Source organism: Cynocephalus volans, chromosome 5 (assembly GCF_027409185.1).
Source record: "Cynocephalus volans isolate mCynVol1 chromosome 5, mCynVol1.pri, whole genome shotgun sequence".
Lineage (NCBI taxonomy): Eukaryota > Metazoa > Chordata > Mammalia > Dermoptera > Cynocephalidae > Cynocephalus > Cynocephalus volans.
Window position 1 is genome coordinate 11,304,069 of NC_084464.1, and position 27,715 is coordinate 11,331,783.

At 38.8% G+C, this 27,715-nt stretch overlaps 2 protein-coding genes across 4 annotated transcripts in view; one reads left to right on the forward strand and one right to left on the reverse strand.

The window, feature by feature from the left end:
- MAK (male germ cell associated kinase) overlaps positions 1-9,418 on the forward strand; it is a 56,346-nt gene extending 46,928 nt beyond the window's left edge. The window contains exons 11-14 of one of the 3 annotated variants that reach the window (XM_063097589.1): positions 1,200-1,331; positions 3,033-3,107; positions 5,499-5,618; positions 9,270-9,418. In XM_063097589.1, the coding sequence (XP_062953659.1) occupies positions 1,200-1,331; positions 3,033-3,107; positions 5,499-5,618; positions 9,270-9,418 (476 nt within the window). The remainder of the gene's footprint in view (positions 1-1,199; positions 1,332-3,032; positions 3,108-5,498; positions 5,619-9,269) is intronic. The other 2 variants (XM_063097590.1, XM_063097592.1) reach the window with 2 other exon arrangements.
- A 12,393-nt stretch (positions 9,419-21,811) lies between these two features.
- On the reverse strand, positions 21,812-27,192 carry LOC134378877 (transmembrane protein 14C-like). Its single transcript, XM_063098192.1, has 4 exons — positions 27,165-27,192; positions 26,910-27,011; positions 23,731-23,818; positions 21,812-22,303 (listed from the first exon to the last, which is right to left on the reverse strand). The coding sequence occupies exons 1-4, from the start codon at positions 27,190-27,192 to the stop codon at positions 22,249-22,251; spliced, it is 273 nt and encodes a 90-aa protein (XP_062954262.1). The 3' UTR covers positions 21,812-22,248.
- Positions 27,193-27,715: the final 523 nt, after the last annotated feature.

The window sequence follows — 27,715 nt, forward strand, 5'->3', positions numbered from 1 at the left end:
TGGTTTAACTGTATTTATGAAAACTGTGTTCACTTAAAGAGATTTTTAGTTTTTCCCCTACCTTGCACTTTCTTTTTGGGTAAAGATGTTTTTAATATGAGTAATTGCCACCTAGTGCTACTGCTTTATTTTCAGGTAATTGCCTACTATAGTTCTCTATTTGTAGGTATTTTGTTAGAAGCCAAAATCCATAAGGAGTTATATCCTATAAGAAATGGAAATTATTTATCCGATGGAGTGTTTTCCTAGAGAAGCAATGATGGGTAAATTTTGAGGTTCAGTATTTCTGGTTTCAAAACAAGGGATATTATTGTACATTTCATAAATGTGAAACCTTGCTAAGGAATGCAGCTTGTGAAAAGCAAAAGCTCATTCTGCCTGGAAATAAGCCTAACTTCCTAAATTAATGGAGTCCTCAGTGATGACTTCTACACTAGTGAACGAAAACACTTCATGTATGACCTAAAGGCTTAGACTGTCTGATGTCTTTAGCATCTCATAAGTTCAATCAAATTTAATTATTAGTAAAAAGAGAACAAGCTCAGGAAGTTTTCGAACAGGTTAAAACAATCCCTTTTGACCACTAGTACCAAAGCCCAAGGCTGACCTGACATTTCACAGATTTCAGAAAATCATAAATAATTTAAACTGTCCTCTTTTTTAAATATATTCCCAACACTTTCATTACAGTTTGTAGGTGACAGATGTTTAGATTTTACTGCACCTCTTTACAAATAAGCATTACACAGGTGGCTCTTTACAAGTATGTTTCAGAACTTCTCGGGCCCCTGAGCTCTCGGTCACGTATCTGTCTTCCCTGTCACACCAAGTGTTCACTGAGGGCCTGGCCCAGAGTATACACTCAAAATAAGTGAGTGACATGGAAATACATGTTTGAAGAAAAATTTTTGTGCCACCTCAATTTTTACAAGACATTTAACAAGGATTTCAAATGTTTATTATTACTTGTATTACAGAAAATATTTTCTATTTATGAAGTACACTGTCAGTATTCCAGGCTGTTGTGCTGAGGGTTTAGGATGTTAGAATTCATCAAAAAGCAAGCATTTGCTATATTTTATCCTAAATTTATATCCATTTTCCTGTTCATGGTATTTCTAGTCTTTGAATGTATTATATATTCTTCTTTCAAGTTTCTGATCATGCTCTAACCTGTGAAATGGCTGCTTTGTTCTCAGGTGTAAGTCCCAAGAACGTGTCCTTGATAGCCAGTGGAAAGGGTAGGGACCCATACACGTGGGGTCATCGGTTGTATCCTAAGGCACTGGGACCCACTGGGGCAGACCTTGCTTTCACAAGGAGTAACACAGGTAACACAAGAATACATTTAAAATATAAATATATGTTGTTTTCCTTCTACAGATGTTTACTTCTAAATATATCACAGCTGCCTTCTTCCAACTGAGACATATGTACCTGGGGGTGGAGAGGGGGTGTTACACAAAGGTTTTCCAACTAGTACTGTTTTAAGGGAATCATTTGCTACATCCTCCACTTCCATCTCAGTTCTTTTCTAAAATAGATCTTCTTTAGCAAGGTGTCTCTAGTCTCTCACCTCACTAAAGAAAAGAAGACTTCTCATTGGTTACTACAGTGTATTTCCTGTTCCCCCAAAATGTAAAAAATATCTGGGGTGCCAATCACAGAGATAATTTCATGTGTTGATGTCTGTGTTGAGAAAGTACGTAACTGATGACTGGGGAACAAATCCTTTTTATAGTACAGTGGTTTTCAGTTCTTAGCTGGCAGAAAATTGAAGAAGGGCCTAATTGAGTTGTTAGCTGCTGGGTGATTGAAAAGTACTTTTTATAAGATCAGTGTATGATTTTTAGTGTGTGACTTTGAAGAGCATTCAAAGAATAGAGTGGCAAAGCTGTAAAAAACATCTTTCATTCCCAACTATTTATTTGCATTAACAAGGTTTCTCAGCGGTGCTTCCATCTCTAAAACTGAAAAAAAGAAAAAAGAAATAGCAATGATGCTCAGTCCTGAGTGATTCTAGCAGCAAATGTTCATTTGTTGATACATGGACTACTTGAAAAAAGTCCCCTCTTTCTCGTTAAGAGATGCATTTCCAAAAAAACTTACTTTTCATGTTTTTGTGCTCAAAATTTATAATATTCAGCTTTTATGATTAATTATATGCAATGAATCATTGTAATTATAAGTAAATTAATTCAGAAAAAAATTATTTTAATATACTTATGATTACAAGAAGTTTACATTTTTTTTCAAATTATACATATTTTTGAGTGATCAATTTAAAGTCCTTTAAGCCTAAAATTATATTTGGATAAAATTTGGAAACTGAGGTATGAGTGAAAATATAATTTTATAGGGAAAATGGATTAATGTGAAATTTTCAAATGTTAAAAAGGAACTTGTTCATATATTTTTACATGAACGTTGGTAGGCACATAATCAGTATGGTATTTAGATTTCATTGGTTATATTTAAAGGACAGAAGTAATAGTTTTATTTTTTTTAAATGTCTATAATTACAATATGCCAGAAAAAACATCCTTTGCAACTGTTAAACTTATGATAAAAAATTTTAGATATCAGCAAAGTGTGTGAAGAGGTACAGAGTTCTTTTTTTAAAGAACTGAGAAAGAGGGCTGGCCGGTTAGCACCGCTGGTTAGAATGGGGTGTTATAACACCAAGGTCAAGGGTTATAGCATCAAGGTCAGTGTGTGACACATCAGCACTGTTAAATGGATAAGTGTCATGCACTGAAGCACTGTAGTTGACTTCTGTTTTTTCTCAGTTAAAAATAATATTCACTGAACCAACCATTTATACAAATCCGTTTAACTGACAGCACTACAACTTTGAGTTTCAGGGGTCTACAAATGGCATCAGATGAAAGCTGTGACATCACATGGAACATTTTCCCATTTTAAGAGTTCTTTCTGGATCTTTTCATTAATCATCTAATCCATGTTTTCTCTGCTTTTCCTAAAACCTTCTCCTTACTGTTATTCTTTCTTTCCGTCTGCCTTCTCTTTAGAAGAAAGCATAATTAAACCAATTGAAAAACTATCATGCAATGAAAGTTTTCCTGAAAAATTAGAGGACCCACAAGGTAATTTCTGGGCATTATAGATGCATACAACTTGTTGTCTGAATCTTTTGTTTAATTTTCTTTTCAACATTTACCCATAATTCTGTCATAAAAGGCCAAGGAGATCTGCTTTTAGAAGTCAGATCAGGACTAGGAAAAAGAGAAGCTTCCATGTTAGCAGGAACATCTTCTCTCAGTGTTTGGATTCTAAGACTAATTCACTCTCAAAAAGGTCTACGCTTGTCTTCTTAAATTAATTATGGCAATTTATAGAAATTGAGCAAATAATTCTACTGAAAAGATTTAAAAGAATATTTTCTAATTCTGTGATCAGTATTTATTGCTGGGATTTTATTTTATTTTTTACTTCTGAAACTCATTTCTTAAGCATTAACAATCATTTAAAAAGAAAAAGTTAACCAGGTTAAGAGAGATGGTGGAGTTCCTCGGGGTTTGGTGTCACTGGTTTTAACAGTGCTAACCACTGGCTCCAACTTAAAGTTATGTGCAGCTCACAGGTACTTCAGATATAAGCCAAAATAATTTAAGAAGACTTAATTTTCTACTCATTTTTTTCTCCAGTTAGAGCAGCCTGGTGTGGGCTGCTCAATGCATGGCTTTTAGAGTCTGTTATATCCCTCTTTTGTCACTCACTGGCTCTTGTTGTTTTGGACACGTTATTTAAGCCAGCCAAATGGAGGGGTATACCATTTATTTAGGGATTATCACATAACCACGTCCAGGTTTTCTCAATGAAACAGGAAGCACTTAGCATCTGCGCTGAGGATGAGGCTGAGAGCAAGAGGTTCGCTCTGAAGCTGCCACTACCTGGAACTTCCTTCCAAAGCATCTTTGGAAGGAAAGGGCTGACCACTGAACGAGCGCCCGAAGGGGGCGGAAGGTCAGATTAGGCAGCTGGACTTATGCAGAACTCACTAGGGTTAGAAACTGCACAGACCGGTGACAGGTGCTTACTGAATAAACCCTCGGGGTCTGATAATACTGCTGTTTGACATTTGTCAACTCAAGATTAAATGCTTGTTGACAGCGTGCTGTGCCTGGCCCCGTGAGAGACACGGGGACACTGGCTCAGCATCCAGACATGTGAACAAATGACACTATGGAAAACACACTCAGTGGAGCTGCTGACTGCACGCTAGAAGGCACCACTGGTCGGAGGCTGGTTGGCCTTCTGGCCGACACTGTCTCCTCTCCTGCACAGCCAGGCTCGCCTCACTGTCCTTTGTCCTCAGCCTGCCTCCTGCTCCGTCCTGACATCATGCCAGTGGCTTCCCATGGGAAGCGCTGAGCTCATCAGGCCTCTCTGCCCATTCGCCTAGCCTTGTTCCCTTACACTCTGTGTTCTCTCGGATTTCCATACTCCGCTCTTCCACCACCCACCTGTCTGTCCACTCTGTCTTCCACAGGGTCCTTTTCTTTCCTTTCCCCAAATGCTGGTGTTCCCTGGGGGTCTCAGCTGGCTCCACCAAGCCCGCAGCCGCATCACCATCATGCCCTGACAATGACAAGTCCCCAAGCCCTACTCACACTCCACGACTTACATATCTCCTGGCCCCCAGGTCCTTCCCCCAAACCCGACTCTCCTCCTATACTGCTGTCCTGAGACAACCCATGCAGTCGCCTAAGCACAAATGCAGGGGCTTCCATTCCCCTCTCTCCTTACCACCCCCACCCTGCAGACCGCTCAGTCCCCTTTCTCTCCAGCACCCTGTGACTGCCTCAGTTCACACCCTTATTCTCTCTCATTTGAAACGTAGCAGTGACCGCCTGGCTGGTCCCCTGCCTTTAGACCTCTCTCTGCAGCATCCTTGTGCTGTCCCCAGATTGATCATTCACTCATAGTGAAGATTTATTGGTGACGAGGGCCATGACAGTGATGCTGAGAGCTGACATTTATTGAACCCCAGATTCTATGCTTAGTGCTTCGCCTACAGCTTATTCAATCCCTACAACAACCTATGAGAATAGTCCATTTACAACAATTTTACAAAATGAAGAAAGGCATAGATAGCTCTTCAGAGATGAGGGCTTCATGGCAGGAAAAACAGCCCCATGTTAAGAACTGGCATCATAAAAAAGCCTGGTGTGTTCAGGGTGAACTGAACACACCTTGGCCTTGAGTTCAGATTCTAGTCCTGTTCCTCACTAACTGTGAGAACTTGGGCCGGTTGCTTTACATCTAAGAGCCACACAACGTGGACAATCATGTGCATCTAAGAGGGTTGTTATAGGGACTGAATAGGAATATCTGTAACAAATATAGCACAGTGCCTAGAACACAGTAGATTCTCACAAAATAGTATTTAGAAGTAGTGGGGGCAGTATTCAAAGTTATTCTACAGCACTTTAAAATATCACCTCTGACTATGAAACTTTATGATACATCACTAGGAAATCTTGGAAGCTATTCTACTTACAATCAGTCAGGATATATTCCTTCCTTTCTCAAAAAAGAAGTGGGGTCAGCTGGCCAGAGGATCCACTTAGCGCCTCTCGGTGCAACAGCTTCAGGTAAGAACAATTTCAGATACGGTGTGAGAGATTTCCAAGCAGAAACGAGCTTTTTCCTTTTTAAGTTTATACAGTCACTTTATTAACACAGTTCTAATGGTTTTTGGCAAAATGTTCTGTTTTTCTTCTAGAAGCGTGGTTTGAGAGTCTAATAATTATAAGACAAGCTACCTCTAATTAAGTGGTTACTCCCAACTAGACACAATGTAAAGTCTCAATGGGATTATGTTGTTTAATCCTTATGACAACGTGATGAACAGTGACATTAAGTAACTTACCTAACTTCATGCACCTCGTGGGGCTGGGATAGAAACTCGGTTTGTCTATTTCCAAAGCGTGTTCTGTGCTACACATGAGATGTGAGAAGGTGCATTTTTTCAGAGCTTTCTGCCCAGCACCTGGCACAGAGTGAAAGCTTAATAAATGTTGACACTCTGCTTACGTACAAGTTAACATGCAGTTTCTTTATCGTTCCATTTTAGAGTATAGAAATGAACGGTGGTGGAACTTTCATGCCTCCCTTTTGTTTGCAGTAGTATTAGGTGCTGAAAGGGTTTATCCCTCCACCCTCCAATGCTATGGCTAGTTGGGGTCAGCTTGCTCCAGCGGCAGGTCATATCACAGCCACGTACAGGTGTGCACTCTTGAAATGGAGGGCGATGATTCTGGACTTGAGCCCACCAGATTTTATGACGAATGTCCTCTGAATCATTTTAATCTAAAATAGACATTCTTATTGGAGCACCTAAGATAAACATTCAGGCAGATAATCAGAAGTATGGTTAAGATACCTAGTTGTAATTTAATCAAAAAGTTGACTCCAAAAGCACTCTCACAGTCTGTTCTAACCAGAATCTTCGTTAAAACTCCTGCTTGGAGTTGCCAGTCCTCATGCAATTGGAGCTTAAAATGTAAAAAAAAAAGCACTGGATGACTTTAATTTTTTATTTCTTACCACAGTGGAACTGCTTAAAGTAAACAATACTGTTACCTTATCTGTGGAAAGGGTTGCTTCATTATCTCTGCTGAAAATAAATATATAAGTAAACATTTTATATAAGATTTTTATAAAGCCTCAAATATTTTAAGCCAGCCTTAAAATGAGTCATTCACTATGACTTAGAAGCAAATTTTACTATAAAAGCAGAAAGTCATAATGTTTCAAATTGTTTTGTTATCTGGATACCTGCTCTTAGAAATTGAGAGTGGGTCTTCTTAAAAATATTTTTGTAGGATATCAAAGGCCTTTATATATGAATTATTCTGTCAGATTAGCATGCATATTCCTGTTTTCTTTTTTTTAAGTAAACGCTCTGTCATAACTTTTCATCTCTTCATTTGCTCTGTTTATCAGATTTCCCTATAGATGGTGATAGGAAGAATGGTTAAAAAAAAAAAAAGTAAATATTAATCACTCTCGAGTAGTCAGTGCAAATCCTTAGGAAAACACTGTTCTGTAAGAGATGTGTCTTCCAGTCCTCCCACTTGGGCGACAGTTTCCCACAAGAAAATAAAACCAGGTCATTACCGTATTTACTCAACTATTTCCCCTCCTCTCACAGTCTCCTCTACTCTTCCTCACTCTCAAGTTTTGGGAAGGATAAGCATATTAATTTTTTCTCCCATCCTCATGTAATCACTCCTCCCTAACTTCCTAATACCTCCTCTTCCCCGGCTTTTAAAGTAACAAGGAGGACTTGGAGAAGTGGCGTCTTTCACATACAGACGCCCGTCAGCAGCGTGGCCCTGTTCTAAGCGCTCTACGGCATTAGCTCACTTAGTCCTCCCTGTAGCTCTAATACAGAAGGCACGATTATGATCTCCATCTATGGAAAGTTTTATATCTTACTAAAAGTTATATCATAGTGGCATCAATTAAATCCGTAACTAGAGGCAAATTCCACTACCACACATTTTCTACAAGAAGTTAAATGCCCTTGATAGGACAAATGCAGTTTTTAAAATACATGCACAACAAGCATTACAGGGCTGACTGCTCTGCTCTTGGGGGTCTGACTAAGGTACAAAAGCATTTCTTGCCCTGCCAGGAGGTCTGGGTTCCTTTGTCAGCTACTTGGTTCTTCATTTACCAAGGATGCTTCAGTCTTAAAACCCTGTTATTCCTCAGAAAGGAATCCTAAATCTCAACACTACCACCTTCATGGGAAAATGATTCCCTCTTCAAAGAGGTTTTAAAAATATTGTCTTGAACACAGTTTCATTTAAATGCATTTAGGACTTGACTTGGGTTATGTCATGATCTGGAAAAAAGCTTCTGTTTTTGTTACTCCCTAGACCTCTCACTCTTTACTCCAAGAGCCTCACCCATTAGCTTAAGACTGTTGCCTCCCCCTTGTCTGAATCCCCCAGGCTTATGGCGTCCCCCTACCCACTTCACTCCATCCCACACTGCTCTCTCCTCTGACCATTTTGACCTTGGCCCTCACGTGTGAGCTCGCTAATTTAACAGACTGATGCTTGTTTATTATAGTCTAATGACATGAAATGACCTGTCAAACCACCGAGGGGAGAGCTCTTTCTTGGTCTCCCTGCCCTGACCAGACTGCACAGCAGTGGGCGACTGTCTTCCCCAGGCGTTTGCACTTAATGCCATGTCCGCTCCAAGCTGCGGTTAGCAGCCAGCAGGACCACGTGCTTGCGTAAATTTCCTCCTCACTGCCAGCTTTACAGGGAAGGTGTAACAAAAACGAGGAAACCGTGCCAGTAAATATGGTATAGATAGTGTTAAGGTACAAAATGGTCACTCATTTCAATTCAGAGTTTAATCCAAGCATGACAGCTACTACACAGTGTGAAAAGATTTTAAATCCCAATAGAAAAATGGAACATTCCTCCTCAATTAGAACACCTGGGATACCTAGTTCTCAATTAGAAATGGGGTTGAGGGGTGAGGGAGGGACTGAAGAAGACAGTTTTCTGTAAAAGGATTTACTTTGTCATTTGAGATGTTTAAGCATTTTTAGCTTATAAGTTGTTCCGATAAATATTTAACATATTTTTAAATTTTCACAATTTTTTAAGCAGTCAAATGTATGAATAAACCATTCCTAGGAACAGTTACCATTTAAGTGGGTTGTGTTAATTGCCCATAATTTTCCCAGTAAAGAATGAAGTTTCTTGATTCTGAAAACTTGCATTTTTATTTTTAAAAAGAAAGCTGGTATAGGACCCCATATGTGTAGCTCTGTGAAGCCAGTTTTGTAAGATTCAATTTTGAATACATTTTCTGTAGTGATACTGTATTTGAATATCATTTACATGTAACCCCGCTGTGTGATATTACAAAGTTATTAGCACTGAGGGTGTTACCCATTGAATTTGAACCAAGAATTTCTCTCGGTCATCTTACTTGGTATTGCCTATCTAAATGTGAAGTACTGGAAATATCAGCAGTAAGAATATACACCAGAAATATTGGCTCACAAGCTACTAAAAATACTAAGTAGTGTACTAACTAGTGTACACTAGAATTTTTGGTTTTAAAATTTAGAAAAACCTCAGAGACCAATGAATCGATCTTTTAAAAGATAAGTTCAAGTTTTCCCCATAAAATAAGAGGCTGAATTGCTTTATTTTGAATTTGATAATCAAATGAATAAAATTCTCATTTCTGATTCTGATTTTTTTCAGAATATACCTGGAAAACAAAAACTGGTCGGGGGCAGTTTTCTACTTACAATCCTACAGCAAAAAATCTAAATATCATGAACCGCACACAGCCAGTTCCCTCAGTGCATGGGAGGACAGACTGGGTGGCTAAGTACGGAGGCCACCGGTAAGAGTCTGGTGTGAATCTCCACAGCATTGCTCTGCAGAGTATGTGCAAGTCCCGACCCTGGGAAGTGTCTACAGATGTCTGTTTCTACTGAGTTCTGGAAGAAATATGCAATAGTGGGTACTTCGAAGAGCAAAAATCATCTTCTATTTTATTTCTTTCCTAGAAATGAAATGCATTTTCTTAGCATCATTGCCCACAGTGCTCATATACGGGTAGGACAAAGTATTGAATAAACTATTTGCCAAAGTATCAAGTATTGGATCTATAAATTAATAGATAGTAAGTACAATATAAGATTTTTAAAAACAAATGCCTCCAAGGGCTGGCCCGTGGCTCACTTGGGAGAGCGTGGTGCTGACAATACTAAGTCAAGGGTTAAGATCCCCTTACTGGTCATCTTAAAAAATAATAATAATAATGCCTCCAGAAAGTGTTTAGAGTGTTTTTGTTTTCACTTGTATATTTGCCTAAACTATTTAATATATCTTCACTTTGTAGTGCTTGGCCTGAAACATTTATGTTTTGCTTTGCTTTTTCATAGCAACTAGCCAGACCTCTGTGGGCTGTCAGGTGTGTTTCTTATTTGACTGAGGCGCTGCTCTGCCACCTGGGCAATAGTGGGAAGATTGCAATTATCATTTGTTTTTCTACTTTGAAACTATGGGAGCAATGGTAATTCCGATCTTGAGCAGGATGCCTTTCTTAGAAATAAATTTTATCTTTAACATAAATATCAATATTATGCCACCTGATTTTTTTGGAGAGTGTTGTTTGCTCTTGACTGATAAAACTGCCTGAATTCATGGTGACCATCAAGCCCAATGGCTTGAGGACTTCCATATTAACCAAGTCAAGGTTCTCTTGTCTTCACATCATTAAGAAACTTTGTGAAACTGTGTTTGATGTTTGTTCATGGAACTTGCAGAATACTTTGTTCCTGTGTTCCTACCAGACACAAAGGTGAAGTGTGCCAGCTGGTCTCCCAGAGCAAAACTTGCTGCTGCAGATCACTGACTTGGCTCTGACCCCCAATTTGCTCTACAGAGCAGGTGTGTTCAGTTGCTATGGCAGTGGTTTCACTTTGCACATACTGTTTTTCTTAGCTTTAGTTCTAAATTGGTATTTAAAATAGACATTTTGAACTTAGGACTACAATATTTAAACTTGCCACTTTATGGGCTGGACATTAGTATTGTATATTCTTTTTAAAGAATAATAATGTTATCAACTGCTGATATTTTTATGTATTTTATGACTTTGTAACAAATGCTAATGTAATTGGTATCATCTTGTGGGCATTATCCAAAGGCACATTAAAAAACAATATGGTATTTTTCTATAGAAGATTCAGCTGTTCAGATTTCAGAATTTGAAAAATGTTCAAATCTAAAGACTAATTTATCTTAATAATAATGGTTATGTGTATTTGTACAGTTTTAATGTCTCAAAGCTAAAAAAAAAAATTCTTTTGTGTTGCTGGGACACTTTTAAATTCTGAATGATATTAAAGTAAATATGGTTAACCAGTGAGTTTTCTTTACATTTTTAAACTCTATGCCCTGAAGCCTATTTTTTGTTGTTGTTTTAATTAGTAGACTTTTATTTTTTTAGTAGTTTTAGGTGTATAGAAATATTGATCAGAAAATAGAGTTCCCATATACCCTCTCTTCTCCCCCTCCCCAATTTTCCCTATTATTAACAACTTCTATTAGTGGGGTACATTTGTTACAACTGATGAGCCAATACTAATACATTATTAACTGAAGTCCATATTTCACTCTTTGTGTTGTATATTCTATGGGTTTTGACAAAATGTATAATGACATGTATCTACCATTACAGTATCATACAGAATAGTTTCACTGCCCTAAAAATACCCTGTACTCTACCCATTCATTTCTCCCTACGTCCCCCTGAACCTTTAACACTGATCTTATTACTGTTCTCCATAGCTTTTCTTTTTCTAGAATGTCATATAGTTGGAATCATACGGTATATAGCTTTTTCAGACTGGCTTCTTCTACCTAGTAATATGCATTTAAAGTTCTTCCATGTCTTTTCTTGGCTTGATAGCTCATTTCTGTTTATTGCTGAATAATATCTCACTGTCTGGATGTACCTTTGTTTATCCATTCACCTATCGAAGGACATCTTGATTACTTCCACTTTGGGGCAATTTCGAATCAATCTACTATAAACATTTATGTGCATGTTTTTGTATGGATATCAGTTTTCAACTCATTTGGGGAAATTCCAAGGACCACAACTTTTGGATCATTATGGTAAGAGTGTTTAGTTTGGTAAGACACTGCCACGCTGTCCTCCGAAGTGGCTGTACCATTTCACATTCCCCCCGGCAATGAATGAGCGTTCCTGTTGCCCCACATCCTCACCAGCATTTGGTGGTGGTAGTGTTCTAGATTTTGGCCATTCTAATAAGTGTGTAGTGATATCTCATTGTTGTCTTAATTTGCAATTCCCTAATGACACATGATGGTGAGCATCTTTCCATATGTTTATTTGTCATCTGTATATCTTCTTTGGTGAGTTGTCTGTAGAGATCTTTTGCCCATTTTTTAATTGGGTGGTTCATTTTCTGGTTGTTGTTTTAATAGATCCTTGTGTATTTTGGATAAATGCTTTATCATATATGTCTTTTTGCAAATATTTTCTCTAAGTCTGTGGCTTGTCTTTTTCATTCTCTTGACAGTATCTTTCACAGAGCAGAAGTTTTTAATTTTAGTGAAGTCCAACTTAATTTTTCTTTCATGGACAGGGCTATTGATGTTGATATTCTCCTATGTTATCTTCTAGGAGTTTTATACTTTGTATTTTACACTTAGATCTGTGATACATTTTAAGTTAATGTTTGTGAAAGGTGTAAGTTCTATCTTCATTTTTTGTTTCAGTTGTTCCAGCACCATTTGTTGAAAAAGACTATCCTTTCTCCATTGAATTGCATTTGCTCCTTTGTTAAAGATCAGCTGGTGATATTTAGTTGGGTCTGTTTCTGGGCTCTCTATTCTGTTCCCCTAATCTATTTGTTTGTTCTTTCACTAACACCACACTATCTTGATTTCTGTAGCTTTATAGAAGTTTTGAAGTTGCGTAATGTCAGTCCAACTTTGTTTCTATCCTTCAATATTGTATTGACCTGTTATGGGTCTTTTGTCTCTCAATATAAATTCTAGAATCAGTTTGTCAGTATTCACAATAACTTACTGGGATTTGATTAGGATTACATTGAATCTAGATCAAGTTGGATAGAATTGAGATCTTGACAATATTATGTCTTCCTATCTATGTACATAGAATCTCTCCGTTTATTTAGATGTTCATTGACTTCTTTCATCAGTTTTGAAGTTTTCCTCATATACATCTTGTACATATTTTGTTAGACTTGTACCTAAGTGTGTGGGGTTTTGTTTGGTTTCGTTTGGTGCTAAGGGGAATGGTATTGTAATTTCAAATGTTCATTGCTGGTATATAAGAAAGCAATTGACTTTTGTATATTAACCTTATATCCTGATACCTGCTATAATTGCTTATTAATTCCAAGAGTTTCTTTGTTGATTCTTTGGGATTTTCTACAGATGGATCATGTTATCTGCAAGCAGAAATAGTCTTATTTTTTCTTCCTAGTCAGTATGTCTTTTATTTCCTTTTCTTATCTTATTGCATTAGTTAGGACTTCTAGTACAATGTTAAATAGGAGTGGTGAGAGCAAACATCCTTGCCTCATTTGTGATTTCAGTGGGAAAATATCTGATTTCTCCCCACTAAGTATGATGTTAACCACAGGGTTTTTGTAGATGTGCTTCATCAAATTGAGAGAATTGTTCTCTATTCCTAGTTTGTTAGGAATTTTTATTATGAATGGGTATAAGATTTTGTCATATCCTTTTTCTGCATCTACTGATGTGATCATGTGATTTTTCTTCTTTAGTTTGTTGATGTGATAGGTTACATTAATTGATATTTGAACGTTGAACCATCCCTGCATACCTAAGACAAATCGCACTTAGTTGTGGTGTATAATTTTTTTTTATACATTGTCAGATTTGATTTGCTAATATTTTATTGAGGATTTTTCATCTGTGTTCATACACACACACACACACACACACACACACACGTGTACTTCAAAAAGTTTGTGGAAAGATAGAATTAAAAGATAATATGAATATTTCCACAAACTTTTTGGCATACGAGTGTGCGCGCGCGCGTGCGTGCGTGTCTGTGTGTGTGTAGAGAGAATGCCTAATGTTAGCAATTTGTGAACTGGTGAAACTCGGTGAAGGGTATATAGGTGCTCATGAATATTATTGAGACTTTTCTGTAGATTTGAAAATTTTCAAATAAAAAGCTAAAACAAACAACATAAATATATAAAGCAAAGTTTTATCATAAATACAAGAAAAAATTGATATAACCATGATCAAATTGGGAGATTTTTCTCAGAAAACAGAAGTAGAGGCCTAAAAGTAAATGAATGTTTGAATAACACAATAAAGTTAATCAAATGTACAGCATATAGAACTTTGACAGATAAGGAAAATCTTTGCGTCCTTCTCAAATGCATGTAACATTCACAAAAATTTGACCCTACATTAAGCCTCAAAGAAAATGTCAATATTCAAATGTAGAAATATGTAAGCCACATTTTCTTTCCACAGTGTAAGAAAACTAGAATATAACAATAAAATCTATCCACTTAAAAAATAAAAAAGAAATTGTTCTAGACGACATTTAGCAATTCAAAAATGGAAATATCAAAATTGAAATGAAAAACCCTTTAGAAATAGACAATGATAGACCTCTGTATTAAAACTTGTAAAATTCAGCCAGAACAGATCTCAGAGGGAAAAAAAACTATATACTTGATCCATTTGTGAAAACAAGAAACACTGAAAGTATGTTGAATTTCAGCACTTAGCTTAGAATACTAAAGTAAAAAGGGATTAAAGATAAAAGTATAAAATAGTGATATAAGAAAAGTAGATTCACCCCAGTAGCAACACCTAGCACCCAGATCTTGGTTTCCAATACCACTGTCCAAAAAAAGGAACCAAGGCTTCTTGGAGAAATGGCTGAGTCTAGGACTGGCTGATTCTAGAAAATATACAAGATGAGCCTGGAGCATCTTGTAGTGCCAGACAGTAGGGAAGTTCTAAAGACACAAAAAAATATACAAACAAGACAAAAAAGTCTAGATTAATGGGCTATGTCAACGGGACACAGGAGCCAACTGAAAGAGCTTCCAATGGCCAAAGCTGCAACAATTTAAGCAAGAAAATTATAAAGTATTATAACCTAAAGAAAAAATAAATATCCATGGGTCCGTACAGAAATGAATCAGGGAAATGAGACAAATCTCCCATGTATCAGAATTCCAAATAATGTATGTTGACACTCTGCTCTCAGGGTGGTGGAGCATAATTCCCCACTCCTTATGTGTGGAACATGCACAGTGGCCTCCTTCTGAAGAGCATAGTATGAAAAGAGGGAAAAAAGAATAACTTCACAGTGGAGAAACCTGACAAACACTACCTCAGCCAGATAATCAACATCAACAGCAATACCATGGTCATATATGTAACCTTGTTATAATGTGATAAAAATGGCACTTTATGTCTGTGGTCTTCCTCCTAAAAACCTATAACCCTACTCTAACCATGAGAAAAACACTAGACAAATTCCAGTAGAAGTGCATGGAAGTGCTGGCCAGTGAGCTCACAGTGCAGCCTTATAATACCAACATCATGGGTTTGGATCCCCATACCGGCCAGCCACAAAAAATAAAAAATAAGTGCATTCCACAAAATAACAACTAGTAGTCCTCAAAACTGTCAAAGTCATCCATAAAAAGGGAAGTATGAAAAACAATCATAGCCAAGAAAAGCCAAGGGAGACATGACAACTAAATATAATGTGGTGTCCTAGATTGGATCCTGGAATGGAACAAGGATATTCATTAAAAACCAAGGAAATCTGAATGAAACATAAACTTTAATGGTAATTGATCAGTACTGGTTCATTAGTGTAACAAATGTATCATATCAGTGTAAGATGTTAATAATAGGGGAAGCTGGGTGCAGGGTATGTGGGAACTTTCTGTTGTATCTTCTAAATTTTTCAGTAAATCTAAAACCGTCCTAAAAGATAAAGACTTTTTAAAAAATAGACTATTCAGCCCATATTTACTAAAGTGCCTACCATGTACTAAGTCTTGTGCATATGGAGGCAGATGTTAAATAAACACACACACAAAATTGTGTATGTGCAAATTATAACGGTGCTATTTAAAAAAGAACAGAATGCTATAGAAACTAAAGAAACTAAATATAGTGAGACCATTGAATGGTTTTAAGTCTAGGAGCCTAATTACAGTTTAATTACTTAAAGACAGGGACCCACTCTGAGAAATGCATTGTTAGGTGATTTCATTGTTGTGCAAACATCACAGACTGTACTTGCACGATCCTAGATAGTATAGCCTCCTACACACCTAGGCCGCATGGTATATGGTCCATCATTAACTGAAACATTGCTAAGCAGTACATGACTGTATACTTGAAATATACTTCTGCCTGCTGGGTAGAGAATGAATCGTACAAAATTGCCAAAGCATGGAACAAGGAGTTCTAGCATATTATTTAATAACCAGTAAAAGATGGTGAGCTTGGACTTGGGCATTTGCAATGGTGTGGGAGAGAACTGATCATGGCTATTGATAGGAAGCTACTGGGTTTTGGTAATGATCTCATTTATTGCTGCTATATAGAACTCTATTAGTTCTAATAGGTTTTTAGTAACTTGTCTTGGACTTTCTAGATAGATAATTACATCAGCTATTAAAAATGTTTCTTTTGTACTATTTACACCTCTCATTTATTACTTTGTCCAATGTCTCTAGAACAATGTTGAATCTTGTCAGTGATAGCAAACGCTCTGCTATTTCTAACTTTAACATAAAGCCACAGGACTAGATTAGAGTAGCTAATAAAATCCTAAGGCAGGTAATATGCTTGAGTTAACAGAAGCATTTACATTAATTTTGTTCAGATCGATACCTAATTAGAAAATATACATGAAAAAAAGTTCCCATTCATAATAACAAAATTATAAAACATTCCACAATAATCTTACCAGAAATGTAAAAACCTTATGAGTAAAGCTTTAAAATTTTAATACATTAAAAAAAAAAACAAAACCTTAGTTAAATGAAAGGACACATAATGTTCCTGGATTGAAGAGTAAATATTTTAAAGCCTTAGATCTCTCCCCCCAATTTATCTGTAATTCAATGTCAAAAATCCCAAATAAGTTTTCAAAATTAAAAGAATAATTCTAGATTTATCTGAAAAAGTAACTGTGTCAAGAAAAATCTGAAAAGTGACAATGACAAACTTGCCCTACCCCAAATATCGAAATACAGTACAAAATTATAGCAATTAAAGCAATTTCGCACTGGAACAGAAGATAAATAAGTCCATGGCAGAGATCAGAAAACCCAGAAATTCAGTACATGGTAAAGGTGGCATTTCAAAGCAATGATGAAAGGACTACATTACTCAATAAATAATATTGAGGTAATGGCTATTTTTTTGAGGAAATAATTCAATCAGATCCCTAATTTGCACCATCACACACAAAAATAAATTCTAAAGAAATTTAAAATAGAAATCTAAGAAATAAAACTATAAAAGTATTGACAGAAAATAAGAGGGTTTTAGTTTACACTCTTGAAATGTAGAGTGTTTTCCCAAGGAAGACACGAAATCTGAAGGCCATGAAGAAAATATGATTAATTTGATTCTTGATTCCATAAAAAGTTTTAATTTCCACATCACACACACAAAAACCAAAACCCATTAAAAAAGCGAAAAGACAATAAATCGGAGGAAAATATTTTTAATATGTACAACAAAGAACAATTATTTTTACTATATAGAGAAACTCAGGTTCTCCAATGTTTTCCAATAAGCAACACAAAAACCAAAAATGTGGACAAAAGATATGAAAGTGCAGGTCACAGAAAAAATAAATGTAACTGGTCAATAAACATAAGAAAAGATGCTTAACTACTCATAACTAAATCACTAAAACAATTAGATAACATTTTAGGCATAGATCAGGGGTTGGCAGACTGGTCAGTGGGTCAGATCAGTCCACCTCCTGTTCTTGTGCAGCCAGCAAGAATGGTTTTTACATTTTTAAACAGTTGAAAAAAATCAAAGTCACGTTACTATTTTGGAATATGTAGAAATTATATGAAATTCAAATTTCAAGGTCCATAACTACAGTTTTGTTGGAGCACAGCCATGGGTATTCGATTATGCACTGTCTATGGCTGCTATCGCATTACAACGGCAGGGCTCCCTAGTGGGGACAGAGAATATGGGCGATTAGACAGCGTTAGCAAAGGCAGGAGGAACTAAATCTCTCAACAACTATTGGTGGGAGAGTATTGGTGAAACCTCTTCTGAGGGCAAACACAATTTTAAGTGCTCATATGCTTTGACTCAGCTTTTAGGAATGTAACCTGAGGATTCATTTGTACATATGCACTGGGATTTAGTAGTGATTTTCCTTGATACAGCATTCTTTGTAATAGCAGAGGGTTTCAAAACAGGACATATTCCTATCAGTAAAAGAATAGTAAATTAAATGGTAATATCTATATAATTAAAAAGCTACTGAAAGAAAGTATGTTTCTATGTCCAGATAAGGGTGGTGTTAGCATAAGAAAAGCAAAGTATAGTAGAGTGTGTACACTGTGCCCTCATTTCTGTTAACAGGAACCAAAAAAGGATACATTTATGTTGTAATATAAGCAAGAATAACAATGGTTACCTCTTACACTGGGAGACTGAAGGTCAGGTATGGGAAGGAGCTTTAAATTTACTGTATAGCCTTCTGTCCTGCGTGCATTCTTTATCACAAATATATTTTGTCTCAATTTTAAACAGCCTTATTAAGTAGGTATTTTTATCATTGTGGAGTAAGAAAAGGCTTTATAAAGCAAAGGAACAGATCTGACTGCAAAAGTGTAGAGACGCTAGAAACAAAGTTAAAAGACAATAGGCTAAGGGAAAATGGAATATAAAAAAAAGGATCAGTACTCATCATACACAGAAAGCTTCCATAAATCAGTAAGAAACAAAAATGAGGGAGTTTATGGCTTATTATTTTATGTAGAAAATAATCATTTTAACAGTTCAGAAAAGGAACCACAAGGAAAAGCGTGAGACTCCTGGAGGGGTGGGAAGGACGGAAAGCAGCATCCAGCATTTCCGAGAAGAAAGTCTACCATCCTGTTTTCTGTGTCTTTGCTGAATCTACTACTTATCCAAGCACAACTGATCACCGTGTGGGGTGTTCCACCATCTCTCTGTTAAAACAATAATGCTGAATATCCAAAATTCCACCACTGCAAAAACCTCATATGCAACAAATTGTAAAGAGTCCCTCCATGGTTACCATCTGTATTAGTCCATTTCTGTTGCTTGTAACAAAACACCTGTAACTGGGTAACTTATAAAGAAAATGAAATTTATTGCTTACAGTTTCAGAGGCTAGGAAGTCCAAAGTCCAGGGAACACATCTGGTGAGGTGATCCTTCAGCAATGCAGGATGTCACATGTCAAGAACGGTGGAGCAGAGAGAGACTCTCACATGCTCTCCTTTTAAAACCTTCAGAACCATGTCCCTGACCACCGTTATTAATCCATTCACTAAGGCATAGTCCTACCATCTAATCACCTCTTCAAGGCCACACCCTTCAATACCATAATCGGATTTCCCACCCTCAACAGTTACAGTTGAAATTAAGCTTCTAATATATGAACTTTGGGGGACACAATTCAATCAATCCACAGCACCATCTCCTACTACACAAACCTTGCTATTGTCACAGAAAAAAAGAAAATGAGAAGAAAAAACAGATTGAGCTCAAACTCTTTAGCCTGAGATACAAAGATGTGACGTCTGCCTTGCACTGTCATCTCCTGCTGCTGCCAACCTCACACCCTTCACTCCAGTCATATGAAAGGACCTGGAGTTACCCAACTGTATCGTAGTTTCAGGCCTCGCAGGTGTGTGTTAGTGCTCCCTCTACCTGCAACATTTGTCCCTGTCCTTGTCTGTGAATTCCTCACCCTGTAAGGCTCAGCTTAACTCTCATCTCCCCTGTGAAGACTTCCTGGACTCCCTGTAGAGAACTGCCCATTCCCTTCTTTGTGCCTCTGTTACATACTTGGGATGTCGGTTGCCTCCACTAGACTCGAGGGCAGGCACCATGACTAGTTCTTTGTACCTCTAGGACTGAGCACAATCCTTAGGACACTAAATTTTCAGAAACTGCAGGTAAGGGGGAGGAGGGGACTTGGCAAGGGCATTATATCACTGCTGCCAGGCAACCAAGACCTCCTGCAGCCCATCTGTGGGTAGCCTTAGACTTCTCAAAGCTGATCGCTAGGACCAAAGACTCACAGTGGGATCTACTTTGCACCTAAACTAATCTCTACCTTCAGGGAAACTTATCATTCAGGGTCTGATGCTAGGGCCCCTCCTCTAGGCCTGAAGGTGGCCAAAATGAGTGCCCTTTGGAAATTCTCTATGACATGAAAAACCAGGGCCAGCATTGTGATTCAAAATTGTGCCTATGGAAGCCTGACAGGATGGTAGCTTTGGATGGTCTACGGCCTTCTGGTGCCTACCCCACCACAAGTGCCCTTAACCTGCAACAGCCAAGTGTGCGTGTGCATGTGTGTGTGTGTGCTTGCATGGGTGCACGTGCATGTGACTGGATTTGGAAGGAGACGACAGAAAATATTGACAAGGATATTAATCATATTTAATCATAATATCTTACATAGCTATTTATCATGACAATCACCCAAGGGCTAGATTAGAACCCTAAATGCATCTTTCTGATGAATTGATATACAACGAGTATTGTTTTTCTGTTTGGTGTACCTGTGCCTCTGGTCTTACAATTCCTATGATGCAACTCTTTGGGGGACAATAAGTCACAGCTAATACTCACCTCTCCCTGGCCCGCACGTAGTAGCAATGTTTGGGTAAACAAGTTCAAGACGAAGGACAACTCTAAACACATACATCACACATGGCTCTCCCTGGCTCAAGAGAACACCCAGCCAACTGTGGGTGTTCTGATGACCGCAACACTCCGTAATCACCACCAGTTGTTTCTTTTTTTCCCAAACACGTTTCCATAATGTCAAAAAGATAATGAAATATTCTGCCTTCTTGATTTCTTTGATGCTTTTCCTTTAGACTCTACAGGACCAATGTTTGAAATCAAAATAAGCTGATTTGCCAGGGCATGAGCCACACCACACACCGTTGAACTGTTTGTAAATGGATTTGTTTTTATTGTTTAAAACATCAATTTGGTACAACTATATGATGAAAAGCAATTACTGACTATGCAGGAACCATAAAGTAATTTGATTTATTCAATGTATTTGCAAGCGTGTGACATCAAGCACCAATACTTTAACTACAGTAGTTTCTTTCTATCAATAGCAGGAAGTGAGGAAAAGACCTAAGGTCTCAGTAGACCAAAAGCTTCATGAGTAGTTGCTATAATGGGGCTGTCCAAAATTCTTATTCTGATCCTGGCTGCATGAACAGAAATGCATAGTCCAGGATACAGTACCCTGGTCACACCCCACTTGTATAGGGTCCTGGGCATCACAGCTGAACAATGGCCCTGTCAAGCTGTATTATGTCTGGAAAGTTACAAGGACGGTGAAGGTACTCAAAACCATGTCACATAAAAAAGGATGAGAAAATCAAGACTGCTTTCAAAAGAGCTTAGGCAAATACATAAAAGTGCCTGAATTACACTCTAAGTGCAAACAACTCCAGGTAGGGTGAAGGTGAGAAGCAAATATCCTTTCATTTTTAAGGAGAGAAAACTAAGCAGGGGGTACCTGATTGAGTTCTCAATGCTGAAAAAATGAGGTGAAAGTGAAAATGTGCCAGTATGCAGTTAATGTGTCCCATATAGAGTCCAAACTAGGTAACTGAAGCTCTAGACAGGCTTTTATACTTTCACACTTATAGACGAACTTAATTAACCAAAATTTCTTTTTTTTTTTTTTTTTGTCCTACTTAAGTCCTAATCTTAGAGATCCTTACAGGTCATTTTTAAAATAAGCTTCAGTGCAATGTTTAATCAAATAAATAAATTTCCTTGATCCTTAAATTATTCAAAATGGATAATTCCTAAATACAATATTAACAAAGTATGTGCACATTTCTGTATCTTCCTGCTGTCCACATCTCATTCTATGTTCTAAACACCTCTGGCAATAAAGACAACATAGAAAGTCTTATTTATAGTAAGCTTTATTTGCATTGATATTCCATTGAGCATAATTTCAAAGTAGGTCTGAGCTCTAAGATAAGCAAAAGAACAGACATCCTAATCTCATAGAGACTTTTTTCATACTGTTCTCCGAACACGGAATGGGATCTCAGGGTCCTCAACGTTGAGACCTAACTTTGAGATTTTATAGATACAGAAAGAAGAGATACCATCAATATACAAGAATCAAACTGTATGAAGGTATCAATAAGCTCTTGTGTTACATACTCGCCACCTCTGTAGGGCTGTAATGGTAACGACTCATTTTTTCCTCTATCAAGTTCAGTGCTGTTTTTTTGGTTTTTTTTGGTTTTTTTAAAGTAAAATGTCAGAACATGTAGAAATCCTGCACCTATTTCTCTTAATACACTGAAAATAGTGGAAGTTTGCAGATTTTTAATTCTTCTTGAGTCCGAGCTGGGACATGATTACTACTGATGGGGTCTATTCAACATACTAATTTCAGCTTTGGCAACCATCAGCAAACTGTTCAAACAAACAAACAAAAAACATCAGTAAAAGGACAGATCAGGCAACTATTTTGACTCTGCAGGTCCCTCACAACAGCACAGGGAGGAAAGTACCACGGCAGAGTAGTCAGAGACAAAACTTCCATGTCTGGAGGAACCAAAGAAAAACATGCCAAGGGGCAGACTTATATTGAGGTCTCAAAACAGTACACAGGAGCTAGAGTTCTTAATCCAACTGCCAATAATTTGAAGAAGTGACAAAATTGAAGGTGACAAAGATCAAGGCCTACCCATGGTCACAGAGCTAAATAATGGTAGATCTCCAGCCTCCCAGTTTACTGCTCTTGACATTGGTCTACACTGACTCTTTTACTTCAAGTATAAATCATACGCTTGATAGCATCGTAACTACAATCAAACTAAAGTATGTCATCTTTTTCTGAAACAGATTTTTTAAAATTCTCCTGCCTTCAGGATGCCTTTATTATACTTAAGGACTAGATTAAAAAAAACACATTTGAGGGGCCAAGCCCGTGGCGCACTCGGGAGAGTACTGCGCTGGGAGCGCGGCAACGCTCCCGCCGCGGGTTCGGATCCCATATAGGAATGGCCGGTGCACTCACTGGCTGAGTGCCAGTCACCAAAAAGACAAAAAAATAAAATAAAATAAAAAATAAAAATAAAAACAAAAAATAAAAAATGTTTTCCTAGGGCCAGCCTATGGCTCACTCGGGAGAGTGTGGTGCTGGTAACACCAAGGCCACAGGTTCAGATCCCTATGTAGGGATGGCCGGTTAGCTCACTTGTGAGAGCATGGTGCTGACAACACCAAGTCAAGGGTTAAGATCCCCTTACTGGTCATCTTTAAAAAAATAAATAAATAAAAAATAAAATTAAAAAAACACATTTGGCTTGGATCTTAGAATTTAAAGTCAATTAGAAAATAGGATTCAATGAAATTCCCTTTTAGCAAAATTTTAAGTAACAAAGAACACTTATACAACTAAGAAATATAGAACCCACCCTGAAAGTCACCCAAAGAGCTGTGGTCGTGTCCTTGCACTGAAGCTTCTATCACTGTAGGGAGGAGCCATGATGGCCCAGGGAGCACATATGAGAACAAAACCATTTCCTCAGTGAATGAATATGCCATTTTGACATTCAATCAGCTATTTTTGCAGACTCTCTTATTTGTGTGTAAATTAAATAATTTCACTTGATGCTTACCATCATGTATATGAAACCAAGTAAATTTATGAATGTACAGATGCTCCTCAACTCATGATGGAGTTATGTCTGGATAAATCCATCACAATTTGAAAAAACTAAGTTGAAAGTCCATTTTCAATGTACCATCGTAAGTCAAGGACCTTCTGTATAAAGTATCTTGGGCAATAAACTAAACTCCACACTGGCATAAAAGGGTAATAGAATGGAAAGTACCTGGCTCCTGCAATTAAACCTGCAGGCATAAATTTTCCAGAGTGGTAGAATCTCATTCCCATAATGCCAGCCAAGGTCCCAGATGTAACTGATGAAATAAAGAGAAGGGTCAAAAATTATTACATCTTATATGCAGGGGACCCACCTATTTTTCAAGGCCTAGTTCCCTACACAGTATTTATTTCTTGTTCCCCATATGGGGGAGCTTCATGGTTGCTCACATCCTTTGGGTCTAAGAACAAACACTGGCCAACTAGGGCCCTTCACAGTCTGGGCCCAGCCTGTCTTTCTGGTCTCATCTCTCACTTCTTTTCTGCAATACCCACACTTCAGCCATAAACATCAACAGTTTTGTCCAAAATGCTGTAGGATTTTTTTCATGCCTTGCAGATAATATTTCCTCCATCCTGCATGCTCTTCCCACTGGACACCTGTCAACACACCAACTACAGCACTGCACTAGGTACTGGAGAACACAACTAAAGTCAAATATAGTCTCAGCCTTTTCACAGTGTTTCAAGCCTGAGGGGTTAGACTATAAAGAATCACACAAATAAAAACAAAGTATAATTTGTGCTACAGGTACAATTAATGCTACACAAACAGTATAATAGGGCAATAGACCTATTCAGGGACCTCACGCAAGGATTAACAGAGGAAGAGAAGACTGAGCTGAGATCTGAAATTAGAGGAGTTAATGAACTGAGGGGAAAGCACAATCCAGGCAGAAGAACAGCAGATGCAGAGGCCCTGTGGTGAGAGGGAGCAGAGCACATTCAAGGAACTAAAAGCCCACAGTAGCATAGAAATCAAGACATGGCTGGAAGAGGGGCCAGACCATACACAGTCTTAAAGGCCATACTGAGGATAGTGGTCTTCATTGTAAAAGCAATGAGAAGCTATTAAAAGCTTTTAAGCTGAGGAATATGTCAACAGAGCTCCATTCTAAAAACAGAATCACAGAGAACCAACTGCAGGGACAGCTATGAAGGCACTTCCTCACGAACGCAGGCAAGAAAGAGGGAGAACTGGGACTAGGAAGTGGCTGCAGAGACAGAGAAGGGGACAATGCAGGACAGTGGTAGAGGAAGCACTGATAGGACCTGCTTATGACTTAGTCATAAGGCGGGGGAAGAGCAATCAGAACCTGAGCGGATGGAGAACAGAAGATGGGGTGTGTGAGACCATGAGGCCAGGTGTAGGCAGAGGCCTTGAGATTTCTGAAAGACTCAACCAGGCAGCTTGGAGGAGAGAGAAATCTGATTGTCACCTGTGATTCTGTGGTAAAGGTATGGGCTTCAATGACATTGTCAAGTGAAAGAGAACAAAGAAGGAAAAAAGAGCCAGGCCTTAGGAAGGTCAATATTTAATGGCCAGAAAGGATGATGGGTTGACAACAGAGAATGAAAAGATAAAACGAAAACCAGGAGAATGGGAACTGACTGGCCGATGATGCTGAGAACAGCTAACAGGCCAAGCAAAATGAGAACTGAAAAATGCACACCGTGTGGACTGAATTGTATCCCAAGTTTTATGTATTAGAAACTTAGTCCCCACTCTGACTGTTAAGAGGGTGGGAAATCCTATTGTGGTAACTGAAAGGCGGGGCCTTGAAGAGGCATAGGATTGTGAGGACTGTCCCCTCCTGAATGGACTGATCCATTCTTGGAATAATGGGGGTGGTTCTGAGGCTTTAAAAGGAGAGGACGTGAGAGTCTCTCTCTGCTCCACCATTTCTGCCATTTTGCCTGGGTCACTGTCACCAATACTTTCACTTCATCAGATGTGGTCCCTGGACTTTAGACTTCCCAACCTCCAAAACTATAAGCACTAAGTTTTGTTTTCTTTATAATTAAAAAAGAGAGAGAGAGAGAGAAAGAAATGTACATTGGATGTTGTACAAACACAGGTCACAGGTCAATGGAGACCGAAGTGGGTCAATAATGTACGAGGGGAGAAAATGGGGATGGAGTTTGAATTTTTTAGGGAAGTTCCCGAAGGGGAAGGAAAAGGCAAGCAACTGAAGAAGTGGGATCATGGAGGTCCTTCTTTTTTAAATGGGTGAGAAATGAGCATGTGTGAGCATCTATGGGAGGGATCCAGCTAAAAGGCAGAATATAAATAAAAGATGGGATCCTCGGTCATGTAAAGCTCCAGGGAAGGTACAGGAAAAGAGACCCCAAATCCCCCTGGGTGGAGGGACTGGCCTTGGAGACGAGGGAATAAGACAAGGGAAGGCATGGAGGCCGATGGCTTGAAGGGAGGCCCATGGCTTGAGGGGAGGCCCCACCTGGTGGCTGCCGTATTTTCTCTTAAGGTAAGCATGAGGTCATTTGCTGAAAGTGGAGGAGTGGGATCTGAGATGGGGAAGAAGAGATCTGAAAGTCCCTTGGAGCTTGAGGCGGGGAGCTGTTAGGAAGCGCTGAGACCTGGGCGCCTGCTCCTTCCCCAGCACACTCTGAATCAGCCACGGCCGGCCTCCTTTCCCAGCCCACGGCTGACCTGTACAGACCACTCTGTTCACACTCCTGTTCCCCTCTCACACTCTTAAGGGCCAGATCTGCATTGGTTCTCACTGTGGCTTTGCAGACACAGCGAGGGACCCACATTCCCAGCAGTTCCTGACACAGGGGTGGAGCCCAGTAGAAATGTGCTGAAAGCTGCCCTGATAAGTAATCTTCCCTTCCCCACACTCCTCGCTGAATGTGCTGCTCACAGGGCGTCTTATGCTTGTTTCACTACGCAGTAAGTTGAAGGGAAGGCCTACGTCTTCCACGCTTAGCTGACTGCTATAGAGGTAAGTGATTTTCAAATGGGAAAAACACAACAGTGATGCAAACATGACCCACAAGTGTGGTATTTCAGTAGTGCCCCTGCAGAGTCTTCAGCAGGCAACCTCCACGGTTAACAGGCACATACTTAGCTTGTACAAGGAGAGTACTAATTTCATTGGGTAAATCTGAATTCATGATGTATGAAAACCTTTCCATATACTGTACATAAAACATAAACAGAGACTAGCACACCCCCACCCGCCCCATTTTAAAACTTTCTTAGGATGTGACAGAAGCACAGAAACTGTCAGAAGTGTGAGGTACCTGCCACATCTCACCAAACCAGGGCCTTTCAGTTGAGTATTCTGGATACATAGCTGCGCTGAGACACTGAGGCAGACGCACCTAGGAAAACCCAGACGTTCCTCGGATCCTGAGACAGCTGGTAAGCACCCAGGCCTGCTAAGTCCCCAAAGAGGAGCCCGGCAGCCAAGGACGGCACGCTACCTAGAGGGAAGCAAACACAGGCCTGCGCTGTAAGGTCAGACACTTGACTCCCCCTCCCTACAGAGGAACACAGCACACAGAAGTTTTCTCAGCACGGTTCATAACCAAGGCTTTCTCAAGCAGGAAAATGTTGGGGGGAGTTTGCTATCTTACCAGAGAAGCCAGAGTCTTCCCACCCCATTCCCCTCTCCTCTAACAGGCAGGACTTTTCCATCTGAGGAGGGAAAAGGGCACTTCCATCTAAGAAGGGAAAAGATCTTCCATCCTTAAACCAGGCCTGATCAACCAAGGGCTGGAATTGTGTATGAGCAGGACCTTGTGTAAATCACAAAAGGAAAGGGAAACAGGGCCAGTCAGTTAAAAAAAATTGGAGAATAAGAATTGTGGTGTGTGCATATTGGAGTGGGGATGCAGATAAGGATGGGGGTGGAGGAGGTAGATACAAGCACATTCACGGACACGCCTCTACCTAGTTTAATGAGGAGACTTCAAAAAACGAGTATGTGAAGATTAGAGGTTTCCTCCTACTTGAAGAGCCCAGAGATGGCCCTTTAGGGTCCAGGCTAATATATGGCAGTCAATGATAATAACTTACTACCACCCCCGCCTATCTTTAGATAAAGAGGCAAAAACAAGTGACTGGACAAGAAGCCTGGCTTGGCTCGACCAGATAACCACACGTGAGTGCAGGAGAAGCTACAGGA